At 48.6% G+C, this 18,928-nt stretch overlaps 1 protein-coding gene across 2 annotated transcripts in view; it reads right to left on the bottom strand.

Moving 5' to 3' along the window:
• The window catches only part of ASAP1 (ArfGAP with SH3 domain, ankyrin repeat and PH domain 1), a 234,518-nt gene that overhangs the window by 30,327 nt on the left and 185,263 nt on the right, over positions 1-18,928 (bottom strand). For both annotated transcript variants that reach the window (XM_080646797.1, XM_080646798.1), the window contains 6 exons: positions 17,619-17,694; positions 16,411-16,497; positions 10,472-10,572; positions 9,329-9,398; positions 3,521-3,608; positions 2,325-2,373 (listed from right to left, as the gene is read on the bottom strand). In XM_080646797.1, coding sequence (XP_080502923.1) covers positions 2,325-2,373; positions 3,521-3,608; positions 9,329-9,398; positions 10,472-10,572; positions 16,411-16,497; positions 17,619-17,694 — 471 coding nt within the window. The remainder of the gene's footprint in view (positions 1-2,324; positions 2,374-3,520; positions 3,609-9,328; positions 9,399-10,471; positions 10,573-16,410; positions 16,498-17,618; positions 17,695-18,928) is intronic.

Raw genomic sequence — 18,928 nt, 5'->3', positions numbered from 1 at the left:
AGGGAGGCGGAGGTCTCTGTCCCCGAGGACCGGCAGGAACATCTGGACAGAACAAAGTGGACGTCAGAAGGAAGAGGACTCAGTGAGGGAACAACCCAAGGCGAGGATGAGAGAGAACTGGTGATAGGAGGCAGGAAAGGGCTCAGCCAAAGGCATCTGTCCTCTGGAGGCCAGCTCAGTGAGGGCACTTGACATGGCAATGAACAGGGCATTTCATTAGCAGTCGTGAAAATTTATGCTCAGGAGCCCTGGCCGCGTGGCTCAGGTGGTTAGAGCATCATCCCGATACACCACGGTTGTGGTCGATCCCTGGTCAGGGCACATACGGGAATCAACCAATGAATGTGTATATGGGTGTAACAGCACATTGATGTTTCTCTCCCGCTGCCCCTCTCTCTAAAATAAATAAAAATTAGAAAAAAAAAGAAAATTTATGCTATGAAAAAGATATTAATATGGAAACATGCTGACATTTTAATATAACATAAAAAGTGAAGGCTATTAAATGACATATACAGTATGATCACAGTATGTATTGAACAAAAAACATTTGCAACCAACCTGTGCATAGGATAACCTAAGTGCCCAACAACAGGGGGTTGATTAATAAGGCCTGAAATAACCCAGCTACTGAAATGTAATTTTTACTAATTTTTGAATGACTTTGGGGAAATGCTCACAATGTAATATTTTGTGAAATAGGAAAACTGTTGCATGATATAAATTTAAATGTATGTACAGATTACATATTTTTGTTTGGGGGAAAAACAGCTAGAAAGAAATTCATAAAATGATAATAGCGGTTGTCCCTGAGTGACCTTCTGTAGGAAAATGGAGAGATGGAGCGCCTGACTCTGCGCCTTCCTATAATTTTCCATCTATAGGGAGCTTATATCACTTTCATGGATGAGTAAAAAGAGCCAAATTTATTTTTTTAAAAAGAAAAGAAAGACATTTCCCAATCACTGTTTGTTCTCACCAACTGCAGTCAGGTAATATCTATTTTTAGCGAAGAATACAGAGGTCCAAGTACTGAGTCTGTACTTTTTTGGTGTCTTGTAGGATCAAATGGATATGAAACAAAGGACTAGCTACAAACAGTTTTGAATTAGTAATAGAGACAGCAATGGGAAGGAATTAAAGGACAAACCAAATTATGTGGAGTCCGCGAGCTGCAATTCATACCTTTGACTCTAGGTGGCGCTCACCTTGTTTGCTGTGAGAAATGCCTTTGCACAGCTTTAGCTTTTCTACTGTGATGTGGAAAACCACACCTCAAAACCAACACTCTAGGGATGGGGTGGGGGGGGGGGGGAAGTCACTTAATACCTTTTAAATTAAAATGCATTATTTTCTATGGTTTAGTCTCAAGTTACAAACTACAGATTGATTTGTTAAAAATAGTTTGAGAGACTGGATTCAATAGAATCGGACACCACATGTTATCCTTGGCACTGAGCTTACTGAAGTTTTCACGGACTGCAGGGTCTCTGTTTTGCTTTCCTTACGCATTCTGATGTTCTGCCTATTTAGTATGACAAACACCTACTATGTGCCAAGTACTTAGAATTTTTTAAACGCAATCCTCCAACCCGCCTCCCAGGGCCTCTAACACCTTACACATGAGGGACATGAAACCCAGAGAGGCTAACCCACTCGCCCGGGTCCACAGTGGACCGGTGTCCGGCTGGGACGAAAACCACTTCTAACGGCTCTCTTTTTTAGAGCTCCTTCCGTTATGCCATTTTTGCCTCTTCATTCAAGAGCTGGTGACAAGTAAGGAAATAAAGAAGTCTGTCATGATAATCAGAAAATACGAATATAAAGGACAATGAATTCTCTGAAAGAACAATTCAAAATAGGTGAAATGGAATGGCTACGTTTCAAAAGGGTGGAGAATCAAAATAGCTATTTCTGACAATTAAAGAAAAAAACCTTTACATTAGTTTAGAGCAAAAGGCATACAAAATATAAGAATAAGAAGAATGCATGACTGTATTTTAACACTCTCAAAAGGGCAGAGCTGGGACCAGGGGTCAGGCCCGCCGCCGCGAACACACAGCTGCCCTTTCTACTGCTCCTGCCTCCTTCCTCGGTGAGGAGTGATTTCTTTGTTCAGTGTCACTGGACACTTGTCCACAAGAAAGAAACTGTCTCCGCGTCACTTGGATGCGAATGAAGAACAGAGAGAGCAGCGTGGGCTGGCCCAGAGGAGGGAAGCTGGTGCGGGGAACCGCCAGGGGCGGTGTTGAGTCGTAACGGAAATCTTTACGCATGTTGTATAGGACGGAGGCGCGTGGTGCCGTTAGCTCAAAACTACTTACGCTATGTAATCCTGCTCATCTTCTGCCTGAAAGTGATACGTCCTATTATCTGAAATACAAAGGAGAAAAGAACGTGAAACCTTAGAAAGCAGAATACCTTCAGGTCTAATGTAAATTTTGCAAGTTCCTAAAAACGAACAAAAAAAACCCATAGTAAAAGTAGGGTTTTAAAATTATTTTGTTTTTACGCCATTTTGTTTTGGCAGCTACACAATTCGTGTTGTCAATACTATTTTTCTAAAGTGCCCCGGGAATGCAATAAAATAACTGCCAATACCTGGCACTGAGGAAGAAGAAGTGGGAGGGGGATGGTCCTACCTGCTCGGGCGGGTTCCAGTGACCGCCTGCAGAGTGCCAGCTGCCGAGGCAGTATTTTACTTTTCACTCTCCACTTGCCTTTGATTGTGTTTCCTTTACAAAAGACTTCCCTTTTCGGATAGAGTGCCTAACAGCAGGGCTCAGTCACAAAGCTGCCCTACTGGGCTGCTCTCTGCGAGGATCAGCTTCAAGAAAGAAGGCTGACCTTGCTCGATGGTCACCTTCAGGCCGCTGCCCAGGGAGGAGGGAGTGGCCTAACCTCGGTCGTCTGGGCAGGTGTATATAAGGAAAGCTCTTGCTTAAAATTCAGAATCCGCTAGAACGCTTCGACACAGTGAGGTCAAACTAACCGTCACTTAACTAGCCAGTCATGCACTATGTGGCCGCTCCAGGCTAGGCATTCACGCCCCCGTCTCCTAGAGAGGTTGTTTATGCCCAAGAACACTCTATGGTTAGTAGAGCCCAAGAGTCTCAGCTGAATCTCTGCTTTAATGCTGTGTGACCTTGTATAAGTAACTGAACCTCTCTGAGCCCGTTTTTTGTCAAACAGGACACCAATGGGGCTTTTGTGAGGATTGGCAAGAACATATATAAAGCAAGCTGGATGTTCAATAACTGGTGCCTAGTTAAATAGCTCAATAACGTACAGGTTTTGGAATGGAGAGGTCTAGGCTTTTTGAAGTCATCTTATAAATCCAACTTCTCATTAATAACCCAAGAAACCTCTTGGTCATAAAACCACAGGGGCTCTGAACTTCAGTAGGTGCTACAGAATCCAGCTCAGATGCCCTGCAAAGAGCCTTGCACAGACCAGTCCTTGGCAATGGAAACAACGTTCGGATCCACAGTAACTGGACCCAAAGAGGAGGAGGACTCACGTGAGATCAGGTCAAAAGACTTCTTGTCCTCGGCATTCGGCTTCACCTGGCAGGTGAGAAGGTTCAACTTGGCTGGTTGCCTGTTAGCCTGGAACAGAGAAAACGGAGCTGCTACCTGCTGTACCTTCCCCCCGCCCGCCAGGCCAGTGCCCTGCGGGGCAGGCGTGCGGTTTCAGGCAGCAAGTGTGATAAAAGTCTTTTCCCGCCTTCAATCTGTTGTTCACTTATTTATGTATTCTTTGGTTGATTCTTGCATGTACCCAGAGTGAGGAGTGAACCCGCAGCCTCGGCACATTGGGACAATGCTCTAACCCAATGGTCGGCAAACCGCGGCTCGCGAGCCACATGTGGCTCTTTGGCCCCTGGAGTGTGGCTCTTCCACAAAATACCACGGCCTGGGCGAGTCTATTTTGAAGAAGTGGCGTTAGAAGAAGTTTAAGTTTAAAAAATTTGGCTCTCCAAAGAAACTTTAATCGTTGTACTGTTGATATTTGGCTCTGTTGACTAATGAGTTTGCCGACCACTGCTCTAACCAACTGATACTTGGCCAGGGCCAAATGTGATAGTCTTATTCAGACAATCAGGATTCTGAATCTCATTAAAAAAGAAAAAAATTTTTAGTGGTCTTCCAAATGTCTGTTAACTGTACATAAATACTATATTGGTGGTTAATCAGAATGGAATCAGGAAAATCCACCTTTAAATGAAGAGTGGCCACGGCCCATGGAAATGCACCTTTCTGGACCCCATGCACATCCAGGCCAAAGAGTCAGCACTTTCAATACCATATCCTGCTGTGAAATGCAGTGGAGGACATCTCATTCATTCATTCATTCATTCATTCATTCATTCATTCAGAACGTCCCCGGCAACAATCACCCCAACCTGGTGTCCCAGAGATCCACAAGTTGTGGTTGCAACATGAAATGTACAGAACTTCTCTCAAGTACAAGGACAACTACCACCCTCGAGACACAGCTCAGTGAGCCCCCAAATCTGAAGACAGAAAACTTAGCCAGGATTTCACATCACAGATTTACCAGCAAATCTCTTGGTCACATGTGTCATTTACACAGACCCTGCAGCGTGTGCGCAGCCAGGTTAACTTAGGCTTTGCCTAAATGGAGCCTTGCCACGTAGTCATTCTGGTCAACACTCGTTCTTGACCTCCCGCCTGCATCTGTTCAGGGTCACATGCTGGCCAATGCTGAGGCCAGCCTGTCTGCTTCCTGCAAGAGCTGACAACGGACTGAAGCGTCTGAGTGCCCAGGCTGGGCATGACCGGAAGCCCACTGACACTTATGATTCTCAAAATCCCCATGCCAGCAACTTTTCCACCAAGCACCCCAAGTTTTTAGAAAAAACAGAGGGGGGGGGAGGAGGTAGCGAGACGCCACAATGTGACCAAGGGAAGCCCTGAATGACAGAGATGGCAGGTGTTCGAGACGATTTCAATGACACGCTGCAGTTCTCAGCCTCAGCGATGAGCAACGGACACTTCATCTCTTGTCCACCTTCTTGTGCTCTCTGGACAATTTTCGAGATCTTCCTTCTCTGGGGTTTCAATGAGATTCGACACAGAAAACAAGCCCCTTGGCCTGTGCCCATCTGCTCCAAGGCAAGCTGTCCGGGTGGAAGTGAGAGCCGAGGTATCTCAGGCTCCTCACACGTGCGTCTGACGCAGACGAGGAAACCAGGAGAGCCGTCAGGAGAGTTCTGCTGAGAGGACACACACTGCATGCCTGATCCCGAATGAGGAGGCGGGGCCACGGGACGGCATGCTGTGCTTACAACAGACCTAGAGCTGGGGTTGCCAGCGGCCTCAGACGCCTCCCCAGTGGCTGCACCCACACCCAGGCCTGGCCGCTGTGAAAGGAACTGTCCGTCCTGCAGCGCGTCTGTTTGGCTTTCCCAGATGAATGACAGGGCACCCGACGGCCCGAGAAGGCAGCCATCCCAGGGAACGGGCTCTCGGTAGCATGCTGTGCTCCAGTTTGGCATCCACGTGTCAAGGAGGATGTGGAAAAGCTTAGGGAAGATGGAGAGATGATTAAAGGACTGGAAAATGGGAACTTTGAAGATGGGTAAAGGCACTATTTAGTCCAGAGGGAAGATGGCGAGGGAGCGACTTAATAACCGGCTTCAAGCCCACGAGGCTGCTCCGGGCGGGTTGGCAGCTGTTTCCCGTCTGCGCAGGCCAAGAAGAAAGGCACTCGAGCTGCAGGCGGAGGCCGGAGCCAGACGCAAGGAGGAACTTCCAAGCTTAAGCTGATGAAGCATAATAAGAGGTTTCGAGTTTCTGAACCGAAGGAGAAATCTCTTTGAAAAACCTAAGGATTTTCTAGACACATTCACATCTGAATGTGGCAGAGGGTTAACTAGACAGTTTCTTTTTTGTCCCAAATCCACGTTATTCCAGTGTTTCTGGACAACCTTACCGACAGATACAGCCAATACAGGTAGAAAACTTAAAAAAAAGGAAGAAACACTCCAGTTCAGTATTCACTCATTCAGGGGAATTACACAGCACCACTCGCCTCACAGCACAGACTGCCTCACAGCACAGCGCCCGAAAGCCACGAGGATAAGGGCTTGATACGGTTTGAGCCATTTCATAATTAGGATTCCCATGGGACAGCCTTGGCCACCTCAATGTGAACTTCAGGGACACAGACACAGCCTGCCTAAGCACAGTGCTTGTTCTCCCCAAGACAGCTGACGAATGACCCATCACCCCAAGTGTGACTTTGAGGACCCCCCCCCAAAAAAAAAAAATCCCACAGAATTTGACGATCTAAGCCAGGGATCCTCAAACTTTTTATTTTTATTTTTATTTTTTTTAAAATATATTTTATTGATTTTTTACAGAGAGGAAGGAAGAGGGCTAGAGAGTTAGAAACATCGATGAGAGAGAAACATCAATCAGCTGCCTCCTGCACACCCCCCACTGGGGATGTGCCCACAACCAAGTTACGTGCCCTTGACCGGAATCGAACCTGGGACCTTTCAGTCCCCAGGCCGACGCTCTATCCACTGAGCCAAACCGGTTTTGGCGATCCTCAAACTTTTTAAACAGGGGGCCAGTTCACTGTCCCTCAGACCGTTGGAGGGCCGGACTATAGTTTAAAAGAAAAACTATGAACAAATTCCTATGCGCATTGTGGCCCGGGATGAGTCGGCTGCTAAGCAGGACAGGCAGCGGCACCCGGTGGGCTGGATACATGTCCTCGGCGGGCCGCATGTGGCCCGCGGGCCGCAGTTTGAGGACCCCTGAAAGCAGCTGGCACAGCCAGTGCTGAGCTGGGAATATGAGAAAGTGGAATGGGTGCTCGACCCGAGTCCCAGGACCAAGGCACCAGCAGGCTCAGGTGTTATTACTACAGTAATAACAGTCATTCCAGATTTGCATAACTTTCCAGAGTTTCAAAGCCCTTTCTCAGGGTTCAGCACTAATTTGTAGGCATATTGATTAAAGCCAGCATAGCCTCTCCTGGTGGTGGCTCAGCAGGCGGAGAACGGACTGAGGCTAAACTGACTCGCCCTGGGATTCATCAGAAACAGTTCAGATGAAATAGGAAAGAAAGAACGAGGAAACATTCACGAGCCCTTCCTAAAAACCTCTCTGCGTGTGACCTCCAGGCTCCTGAAACTTCAGCTGCGGCCACTTACTCTGCTGCCCGCCCCTGCTGGGCAGGAGGGGCACTGGCCTCCCTCCCTCTTGGGTCACGCTCCCTCCAGGGTCACGCTCTGCTCTGCCTGTTGGCCTCCACCTCCTGCTCCCTTCCTCCAGGTGGCTCAGAGTTTGAATGTCCTGAGTGTTTCCTCCCACCCTGCTGCATGGCCCTCCTGGCTCTTATTACCCCTCACTTGCTTCTTGTCTTTCTTCCCACTCAGAGCACACATTTCTCTGTTTTCTTCACTAAACTGTGCCCGGCATACAGCAGGCACTCAATAAATGCTTCTCGAAGGAATGCATTCCAGGGGCCTTACATATACGACCTGTGAGAGAAGTCTTTTCAGTTTCTTTCACTAATTTCGATGAAGAGAGGGGGCGCAGAGGTTAACTAACGTTCCCACAACCTCCCGAGAAGGAGACGGCAGCGCCTGAGCCTCAACCAGGTCTGAGGGGCCCAAAGCCCCATCCCTCCTCCTGCTTCAGGGCAGGCCCGGGAAGCCAGCCACACACTGTCCCTGGAACAGCGGGAGCCGCGCACCTGGGAACATCTCCTTCTGAGAAGAGTGAGCGTTAGAAACAGAGCAAGGGTTAGAAATATATTACATTTTAATACATTCTCGGGTCATCTGATTTCCCCTCAGTTATTTACTTTCATAATTGATGAAGAGAGAAATTTTAGAAGGCTATCTGAAAACCCTACCCACTCATTCATTTGACAAGACAGCCATTAGGCCTCTACCCATTCTAAGCACGTCTGGGAAACACGTGGTCCACGCCAGCAAGCAGCTACGGGAAACAGCTGACCACGGACCCAGGACGTGCTGTGCCCGAGCTCGAGTGTATTTTAATAAGTGTTTTCTTTCCTCCTCAAACAGCGGGAAATCTGCACACGGCTGTGAACACTGAAAACCTGCCGGTGGACTGCAAGCTCACCGCTCACGTCTCCTGTCCTGTGGGCACCACCCGGCACAGGATGCTGGCGCTCCCCCACGAGCCTTCCCTCCGCCTGCCTGGGCCTCTGTAACAACCTCGGCACTCGGCCATTTCCAGTCCTGCTTGATGCACCTTCCATTACGATTTTTAAAAATTAAAAAATAATTCCTTGCTAATTTTCAAGAGCAAAATTGTGATTCCTGGTCTCACTGTGGATGGCTTTGACTACCACCAAGAGGGAACCTTTTTGACAAGCGTATGGAGTTTGTAGCAATAGGACTTTCAGTTGGAAATGGGGGAGGCAAAACAAACATTCTAGACAGATTACAGACATCAACTGTAAGGGTGCAATGTGTATGTGTACATGCTGACAATCTGAGGATAAATAGAATGTAAGTGATAATAGCTTAGCTATTTTCCACTTTCTATTAAATTGCCTTTGTTACTAAAAGATGGGGAGTCACAACTGAGGCAATTTTATTATTCATGGTTGTATTTATACGCCCTTTAACATAATGGGGGGCTTTCTGAGTAATTTAAATAAACAGTAACAAATGAAAAGGGCTGGACATATTTTATGTGCGTTGTTTCACTTCCTACGTTACCTTTTCATGCAAAGAACAGCCCCTGCCATCTTTGTAATTCAGAAAACTTAGGTTTTCACAACAACCAGTATTATTTCCCAAAACATTAGATTATCAACTGAGAGAAGACCTGATCTGGTTTGGGAGAACAGATAAAAAGTCTTGGTGGAGGCCTGGCTGGCTTGGCTTAGTGGTTTGAGCATCAGCCCGAGGACCAAAGGGTCTCGGGTTCGATTCCCGGTCAAGGGCATGTACCTTGATTTCAGGTTCATCCTGGGCCCCTGTTGGGGGACATGCGGGAGACAACCAATCCACATGTCTCTCTCACATCTATATTTCCCTCTCTCCGTCTCTCCCCTCCCTTCCACTCTCTAAACATCAATGGGAAACATATCCTCAGGTGAGGACTAACAAACAAGAAAAGTCCCGGTGCAGTGACAGAACACAGCAGGGCAGACACCGCAGGACGAGGTAATATCCCAAACTATCGACCCGATTCCACACATACCCGAGGCTGGGGAACATTCTGGCGCCGTGACAGCACGTGTTTGCCAGTTTCTAGTCCACGCGGCCCAAAGGCAGAGCCGGCGAGCGTGTGATCGCAGACACACTTACTGTGGCGTGGGAGATGGTCAGCATCCCGTTCTTGACGGCGCACTTCCTCCTCTGCCACACTTTGCGGATCCTGCAGAGCCAGGCAGACAAGCTGGTTTAGGGTCTGTTCGCTCGGGGACATGCGGTCATACAGCGTCACGCATAACCATCATTACAACACAGAACCACCGGAGCCACACCAACCAGAACGCTTCGGCTGCCCCTCCCTCTCCCGGAGGGAAGGACTCCGGAAGAGGCCTGCCCAGGATGCTCAGGACAGCACTGGTTCTGCTACTGAGGGCGGGAAACTGCAGTGACATCGACAGCAGGAGGAATGAAAGCACCACGGGCCCTTCATATAGAGCATTCTGTACGCATTTAAAGAAGAAGTGGGTACGTACTCTTATACATGTGACTTGTACAGGTTTCTAAGGCACATCGTTGATTAAAAAATGCAAGTTGTTTTAAGATAATTCAGGTATGATCTAGTATTGTTTAAAAATAAAAACCTCACCCAGGAGGTCATGGTTTCGATTCCTAGTGAGGGCACATGCCCAGGTTGCGGACTCGATCCCCAGTGGAGCATGCAGGAAGCAGCTGATCAACGATTCTCCCTCATCATTGATGTTTCTATCTCTCTCTCCTCAAAAACATTTCAGACTCCATGGGTAAATAAATATGCGTATGAACAGACAGAGGAGGGCCTCTCAGAGCCGACAGGAGACTCCTCCCCTAGAGCGGGACAGCAGAGACGGCAAGAAATGTCTTGTTTCTCGTTAGAAACTGAAGGGGCTGCTGCTAAGCGGGCTGTGATAGAAGAGGGAAGATAGGAGTCAAGGCTGACACCCAAGGTTGGGGTCTGGGTGGCCAGGTGGGCACCCCAGGCAGAGAAACTGCAAGGAATAAAAGTGGGGGGCGGAGGGGGCACGGCGGATCAAGAAGTCACGTCCTCCTCGGTTCCTGCCTTCCTAACACTGCGCGTCACAAGTCTCAGGTGCCACACAGGGACATCAAACAGTCACTGCTTCCTCAAGGCAGCAGGCTCATCTCGGACTCACTGTAAGTGTCTCTGCCACGTGGGAGGCGGAAAGCCCGTAGGTAATCTACCCTGATGCTCAGGAAGTGAGCCTAGGCACACAGGCACGAGGAGGGGTCTGTACGCACCCGTCACTTTTCTTCAGCAGGTACCCCTTCTTCTCGCTGCCATATTCCTTGTTGCCCTGGAGCTGGTGCATGCTGTACCCCGCCTGGCGGCTCTGGGAATCCTAGGAGAGACGAGTCACAGGTGAGTCACACGCTGGAGACGCCTCTCAAGTCCCAGCCTCTGCTCTGCCGCTGAGCCTCGGCCCGTGGGCGCCCGGTCCTTGCCTTTATTTTAGAAGAGGAAGCTGGGCCAGTCACAAGCAAGTTCAAGGCGGAGCTGGGGCCTGGGGTCCGGGCCTCCTAGCGCCGGTTCAGATCCCAGCTCGGCTTCAAACACACGGGGACTATTCTATGACTACACCCGTTCACACCGGCAGCCAGGCAGGCACGCGAAGGACCGCAAAACCAAGCCCGTGCAACCGGAAGGTAGAGCCCTTCCCTGGGTGGACCCCGCGTCCCTGCGCACACCCTGCGGGGGGTGGGATAAGAAGTGCACCTTCCGAGGAAGGTAGTAAGAACTGTTAAAAGTTCTTGCTCTGTAACTAACTAGTGCTCTGCAAAATATACCTACAACCACGCTTTTAATTAAAAAAAAAAATCTGCCCTAACCGGTTTGGCTCAGTGGATAGAGCGTCGGCCTGTGGACTGAAGGGTCCCAGGTTCGATTCTGGTCAAGGGCACCTGCCCAGGCTGCGGGCTCCATCCCCAATAGGGGGCGAGCAGGAGGCAGCCAGTCGGTGATTCTCTCTCATCGATGTTTCTAACTCTCTATCCCTCTCCCTTCCTCTCTGTAAAAAAATCAATAAAATATATTTTTAAAAAAATAAAAAAAAAATCTATTGCAGTGACAAGTATACCGTGTAATGAAAAGGGTGACAAGGGTCGAGAACAACACGATGCCACCGAGCTTGACTTAATGTCAGGGCGCCACTGAGCTTCGCGGGGTTTTTGTAAAGACGGCACCACCAGACCGTCGTTACTGGGGAAATGCGGGGGGTAATCTAACGTGGAACTAACTGTACAACGAGAAGCGGGGCTGCAAACACAGAAACAGGACAACACATTCTCACCAACAGCGGTGACTTACTCTCCTAGACTTCGATCAGGAAGGGCAAAAGCAACAGAGAAAAAAGGCAGAACATTTGAAAATATAGTTAATTTCATTGACAGTCTTATCACTCATCATTTAAGCACTTTTTATAACACACAGAGAAAACACCATTATAAAGGTGACACTGGAACAAACTCATATACACGCACCTTTAGGACCATGATAAACTTTGGCACAATAAAATACCTGTATTAATTAAATTTTATTTCAGGCGATCTGAGTGAGAACAGAAAAAAGGCAAAGTGGAGAAACAGGAGGTACACATCCCCAAGGTAACACGTTGACAAACCTCCCAGTGTGTGCACAGAGACTCAGCACCCCCGAGAGGCCCAGCGGCAATCACTCAGAAAACCTCAACAGAGCCGCAGCTCAGCTGGCTGGAGCGCCAAAGGGTCGCGGGCTTGATCCCCAGTCAGGGCACGTACCCAGGTTGCAGGGTCGATCTCCGGGCGGGGTGCGTACGGAAGGCAACCGATGGATGTTTCTCTCCCACATCGATGTTTCTCCCCCTCTCTCTAGGATCAATCAAAAACATATCCTTGGGTAAGGATTTAAAAAGCCACAATGAATTTCAGAAGGATTCTTTTTGTCTTGCTTTTCCGAGTGAAAAGAACTTCATATATCCAGTCCCTAAGCTGCCCTGGGCCAGGGATGGAGAGGCGGCGGGAAGCTCCATGGACCTGGGTGTGGGCTGCTGGCTGGTGCACAGCAGGCCTGAGTACAGGAGCCGCTTTCTGGCCTCAGGCAGGACAACACTCCTTTAAGGCTGTTCTACGTGTGATGAGTGCTGTGCTCAGAAGCGCGCCCCGAACCCCTAGAGCCGGGCACCGTGCAGGCCCTGAGGACACTGACTGGGACACAGCCCGTCTCTGAGGTGGGAACTCACCCCCCACTCACTGTGCTCTCCCAAGCGGAGGCCACAAGGCTGACGGCGCCTTTCTAGGCAGCTGAGTCTACTAAACAGGTTGCAAACTCCAGTCATTCTCTCAATCCGAGTCACTTCTTGGTCTTTAACCAGCCAGATGCCCTGCAGCTGAGCCTCACCAGGGCCCAGAGCCTGGGACTCCACGGGACTTGGCTGGCGCGGGCCTCCCTGACAGGCGTGCGCTGGCCTCTGGCTGGAGAGCTGACCAAGGGACAGCAGAGAGCAGTCTGCTCTACAGCGCCCCTAGTGACAGTCTGGGAACTACAGTAGGGACACAATTAGGACAGAGACTCGGATGGGGCTGGAGAGAGTGGAGGTGTGGGACAAAACAGGAGGCCAGATCCTGAAATCCACAGAACTGTCTGCCTGAACACAATGAAACTGCGTCAAAATCGCTCAGCTACGGGCTTGAACTTGGGGATCTTCACCATCCCTCTGCCTCCAGAACATTAAGCACAAAATCGAAACTCTCTTTGGATTCCAATTCTTATTAAAAGTTGGCACCCTTTCACTAAACTGCACTTCTCTGCATCTGCCCACATAATTCCTGCTCTGTCGGGATTTAAAATTATGATTTTTTTTTTCATTTGCATTTAAAAATTATGCCTCTCCAACCTCAGTCCATTTGCTAACCTTTAAAATAAGTCCTACGTTTTAAAAATGAAAGCGCTTACTTATTTAACAACAATTTAGATGCCGATAACTTAGGAAAACTATTACATCCTGTAAACGTACCATTAAGACATCCCTCCCATATAATTATTACAAGCCTAAATACACTCTAAATTGTGGATAACAAACATATCACATGGGCCTGGCTTCACATTAGACAAAGATGCTTTTAAAAATAAAGGAAGTGGCTAAACTCTAGGCTTTGACCTCAGAACATTATTCCATTAACCCGAACAGGGAAGAAGCAATATATTTCAGAAGTCTATTATGAAGCAATCCCAAATTAACTGCTAATGAGTTTTATGGCTTAAGAAAGTCATACAAACGATGCTTTCTGCACTTTGAGAAATAATGGCCATTCAGCTTGCACTCCAGATACATGAAAAGAGGGCTTTCTTTTCTGAGAAAGAAAACCTGGAGAACTGTTAACACTAAATAAAAACAAAGGAGAACAAAATTGAGGGAATGAAATAGGTTCTGAATCCTTTGCCAGCATAATAAAAATCAACACGTATTCAGGAAAGAAAATGCAAATGAAAAAAATCGTTCAGACAAAATGAAACAAAACTAAAAACAATGAATTTAAAACAAAACCTTGGGGCAATTCCATGATGTGAGCCAAGAAGTGTAAGCTGTAGAATAAAACATGGTGTCATTTTTTAGTTCCATTTCCCATTCTCTATTAGCAGCACAGATTACCTGACTTTATTAGAAAACCTTTGAATGCATTATTAAGGAGAAAAACCTCCAGTCTTTTTAAAGTGCAAGCAATTACACACTCATTGCTTTAATGGGGTCCTAAGAGTTTCTGGCACCCAATCTGAGGACAGACCTCTGTCTGATAGGGGAGCGTCCAATCTCTACTGTATGAATGGAGCGGGCACAGGCGCCCTTCTGTCTCCTTGCACTAAATATTTACCGAGCAGCTTTGGTGCCCAGAGGTGTGCCAGGCGCTGCGAGGACAGAGGTGAGCCAAGCCCAGAATCTGTCAGACACCTGCAAACCCCGGGACGGTGTGCTATCGAGAGGGGCTCACACAAAACTGGGGGTTTGGGGATGATTTATGGACATCATCTTCAAGAATAAAACATTTTCATCCCAAAAAATACTCATGTAGCAAGCAGTTCTTCGGGGAGGTTGCGCTACTATAAAAGCTTAAGATGCCTAATTCCATAGGCCATCTGCCACAAGTCATTAGAGAATTTTATTTTCATGAGAAAAAAAAAGTGAGTCTACCCCAAATCTGGGAGTCCTATTTACAACTCAAGTTCTTGAGGCTTCCTGTAACTGAGTGGAGGTCGAGCCTGGTGGTGCGGTGAGGCTGTTCAGTGATTTCCTGGGCCTTAATTTCTCGGGTTAGTCTCTAGATGACTTTACACCTTCTGGAATCGGAGAACTAGGGTGAGAAATCTCTGGCCGAAAATCTCCTTTCATGTTTAACGGAAATCATTAAAAATCACTGCCTTCTTAACATAGCTTGCAATGAGAGACGATAAAAAGCATGAGAATGGACTAGGCATGCTGTGAGAGATCAATTTTACTTGTAAAGTACTCTGGACACGGTGCTAATGAAAACTCATCATGGATCGATTTGGCATGAAGTTAAAATCAATCAAGCCGTGTGCATTTCCACACGTACACACTCCTCTGGCTTGTATGCAACTTTTCCTTTAGTTATCAGCAGGAGCAGAATGCCCCGGTCTCTATGCACAACCAAGAGCCTAAAAGTGTTTCTTCTCTTTTTCAAGAAAGCTTCCATATGTAGGAAGTAATCCCGTGTGGCAAAACAGGTAGGAAGTGGTTAAGGACGTACCGGTCAGTACAAAACCTCGCAAATTTCTCTAGACAGACATCTACCTCTTCCCCCCACAATCTGGATCTTTCCGTTGCTCTTATGCGGAGCGATCGCACCCTCAGGAGGCCGGCGAGGCCGGTGCAGGTGCCGGCCGAGGCTCTGCATGACGTGGGCGCACAGCGCACGTCGCCCCGGCCCTGTCGCCTGTCCACAGGTGAGCAGGGGCCCAGTGTTAAAGGGCGACGGCCTCCCCTCCCTTCCCGGCACCCAACGAACGTGAACGCTGGAGGCAGAAGCAGCGGGGGCTCCGGTGGCCGTGAAGAAGCCCCTTCAGGACTGGTGCGCGGGCCCAGGATCCCGGGGGACAGGCTTCCCACGCTCGAGGGGGCTCACTCTGTCTGGTTTGGGCTCGTGAACTCCTTCCGGAAATTTTAGGAGATGACCAATAGTTGGCCATTGTGAGACAATATCACGAGGAATTAAGAATATTAAAAATACTGTGTTTTATAATGATTCAATATTGCATTTAGAGATCACACTTAAATTCAACGCGTAACAATTTCACGATCCACACAGGCACGTTTCCACCTTCTCCATGTGACAACTGGGGCTCTTTAACTTCCTCTGAGCTCGAAGCCCACCCCTCCAGCGTGCCTCCCGAGCTTTCTGCCCAGAAACCGCATCTCACGCCTCCACCCACCTTCTCCCAAACGTCGCCCGCTCGCTGCCAGGCAGTTTCGCATCTCTGCAGTTTCCTCCCGCTCGGCATCTCTCCTACAGCGTCCACACCACTTGAGGTACAACTCCTTGCTCACACCCCTGACGCTCTCCCCTTTCTACCAGACGACGACCTCCTTAACGGACAGGACCAACGCTTCCTGCCCAGCACAGCTGCTGGCGCGTTGTAGGTGCTCATTAAACGTTTGCACAACAAACGAGCAAGTCAGATTTACGATACAGGGTCTGAGCAGTCACCTAACAGCTACCATGCTCCATGTACTCCACCCCAGTATCTCTCACTCCATTTCCCTACCTGGGGGGCAAAATTTCAATAGGGTGGTGCCTCAGACCGTTTCTCTCTCCCCCCGCCCCCACCGGCGGCTGCCCGGAAAGAGACACGCGCTGAAGAGCACGGGCTGTGCGCTGCCCTGCCTCTCCCTCCGCAGTCTGCGAAGACACACTCCTGAAACACACATGTGCAAAGCCAGGACGGAAAGTGTAGCCACGGAGCTGTGGGTCGGGGCTCAGGACACCTTTTCCATAAGGAGGGGAGGGAAATAAAACACCGTTTCTAGCCTGGGCGGTGCAGTAGGTGCACACGTGTCTGATGTCTCCTCTGTCCCACCCTGCCCTGGCAGGAAGCTGTCAGCACCCCCGTTCTGCAGGTTGGGAGGCACCCATACCCCCCAGGAGCCCCGCATGCCCGGCCAGCCCTGCTGGAGACGCTGAGCACCTACTTCTTTCTGATCGAGCTGAAGAGAGGATTTTATTAAGTCCCGGAGGGCAGTCAGCTGTTTCTTTTCTTCATCCTGGGTCTGTTTTATCTACAAGAGAAAAAAATTACTTCTGTCACTTACCTTTTATATACGTTTATGAGCAGCGTTTAATTCACCCCGATATACCACACACCGAACTTAATGATATAGCTGATTCCCTTACTCAAATCCTTCACAGGGTCTCATTTTTTATAGGAGAGGCACAACTTTCTAATCTTACGAAGGTTCCAGTGGGGTTTGAGATGAGTGAATAATGCAACATGCTTCCTTATTAAATGATACCTCTGGGCTGGATAATTAAAGCTCCACTTTAAACAAAGCAAAGAAATAATGTGGAGCCATTTGCTTCCGGTGTTTCCAAAGGCGGTAGTGATGCCACGATGACCTTGAAGGCCCAGAAGAGAAACCCGGGACCCAGGACCAAACGCAGCGGGGCCACGCACACGTGAGGGCACAGAGCCCGACCCGAGGGCAACGGCCGGCTGCCTTTTCAACACGTGGACCTGATCACAACCAGAGCCACGTGCACTACAGGAAAAGCAGGAAAGCACACAGCTGTACAGTCTCTGAAGTTACACAGCGACACACGGCATTATCTGTAACGCTAAACACCGCGTTTGAACGTATGCAGCTGCACTCATCAAACATACACCTTTACTATGGCTCACTGCCAAGTGAGTTACGGGAATAAAGGTTGACATTTATACAAACGCATTTAGTTTTTTCCCTCAAAGACGTTTTCCTTTTGCTTTTGCTATTATAAAAGCAAAACCTAAATATGAGAAAAAAATAGAGGAAATATAAAGCAAGCAAGCCCCCCAAATTCACAAAATTGCCTACTCAGAGACAGTCCATTTTTATCCTTCACGATCAAAACATTCTTTTTGCGAACGCTGACTGAAGGGCACCTGGGATGTTACTGAACCCTGAACAGAGAGTCGTCTAGAAGCAACCGTTCGACTCTCCTCCCCGCTCCTCCCGTGCTCCCCAAACACACTCTGGAACATTCCATCACTGACATCTGAGTAAAACTGAAGGTTCATCTGTCTTTATTGGACACATCACTTAACTGGTCTTCTTGTCTTCAATCCTCTTCTAGTACAGATTTCACATTTACTGATACTTGTCTGCAGAGCAAGTTAAATGCATGCATTTCATAAAGAACTTACATTATATAAGTCAGCAGCCAGTTTTTCAATGTACTGTTTCAATTTGTCAGCCGTTTTCAAGCCATCTTGAAAGAAACTGCAATGGAAAACATCAGAGACTTACCCGCAGGACAAAAATGAAATGAACCATAATTACCTGAAAAATCCAGAAATATGTATTTACTCTCTACCATGTATCTACACAAAACACGTATAAAACGGGTTTCAGTGTTTTATAAAAGATGTGCCAACAAACACGCATGGGCACTACTGACACGTGCCAGCAGACATCACGCAGACAATGCAACGGCAGTCACTGTCCACACAGTGCCTCACGCTGTCGCTCCACACGGAACGGCTCCCCTGGTTGGGCCTTATCTGAGCTCAAAAGAGAGGGGAGGACACACTACCTAGCGGGGTATCGTGGACCCTAACCGGACACTCGAAGGAGAGATGGATGGGACTAGAAACAGAGGCCGGAGAAGTCAGTTCCCACAGGTCCCGAGTCCCGAGTCCCGACACCCACGTGAGGCACAGGACCTAGGATCAGGGCACCCATGACCCGGAAGGCTTTATCCTACCACAGACATAGGAGATGCCTTACTTCACCCTGAGGGTAGCAACCTGGCATGGATGAGCACTGACCACACGCCCAGCAGACGTGGCACTTCACATAAACTGTTGTTTGTTTGTTTTAAATTTATATATTTCTTTATTGATTTCAGAGAGAGAGAGAAACATCAATGATGAGAGAGAATCATTGATCGGTTGCCTCCTGCACACCCCACACTGGGGATCGAGCCCGCAACCCGGGCATGTGCCCTTGGCCAGAATCGAACACGGGAAACAGGCACATTTTCACGTAAAAATTACCAGAAAGCCCACAAAAGCGAACCCGAAAAGGAAACAAGGAGCGAAAAAGCAAATGTGGTGTCACAGAGCCTCAAACGTCATAGAAGGGGGCCCGGCCACGCGAACAAGCTAAAGTGGGGACCGTGGGCACCTCTCACAACAGACCAGCAACCCAGGCACAAGCGCACTGTCCTGCTGCCCAATGACAAGGTCGCCCAGTGCAGATGATGAAGAAAACAACAAAACCCCAAGCAGGAAAATGTGGCTCAAATGACGCTGCAACAGGTGAGATGCCGAGGGAGGAGGGGGGGAAGCGGGGCGCCGGCAAGGCCTCTCCAGTGACAGGGACAGCGTCTGTAGGAGGGGCTGCAAGGCCGCCGCGGCGACGCCAGCTTTCTAAGTAGCAGCGATTTCAAGGAGCCAAGCAGTTGCACTGATATGAGTGGCCGATAGGAGAAAACACCGAATATGGCCAATAC

The sequence above is a fragment of the Plecotus auritus genome, assembly GCF_963455305.1.
Source record: "Plecotus auritus genome assembly, chromosome: 11".
NCBI classification, from domain to species: domain Eukaryota; kingdom Metazoa; phylum Chordata; class Mammalia; order Chiroptera; family Vespertilionidae; genus Plecotus; species Plecotus auritus.
Note: the sequence above shows the minus strand (reverse complement) of the source record. Positions and strands in the feature narration are given on the sequence as shown.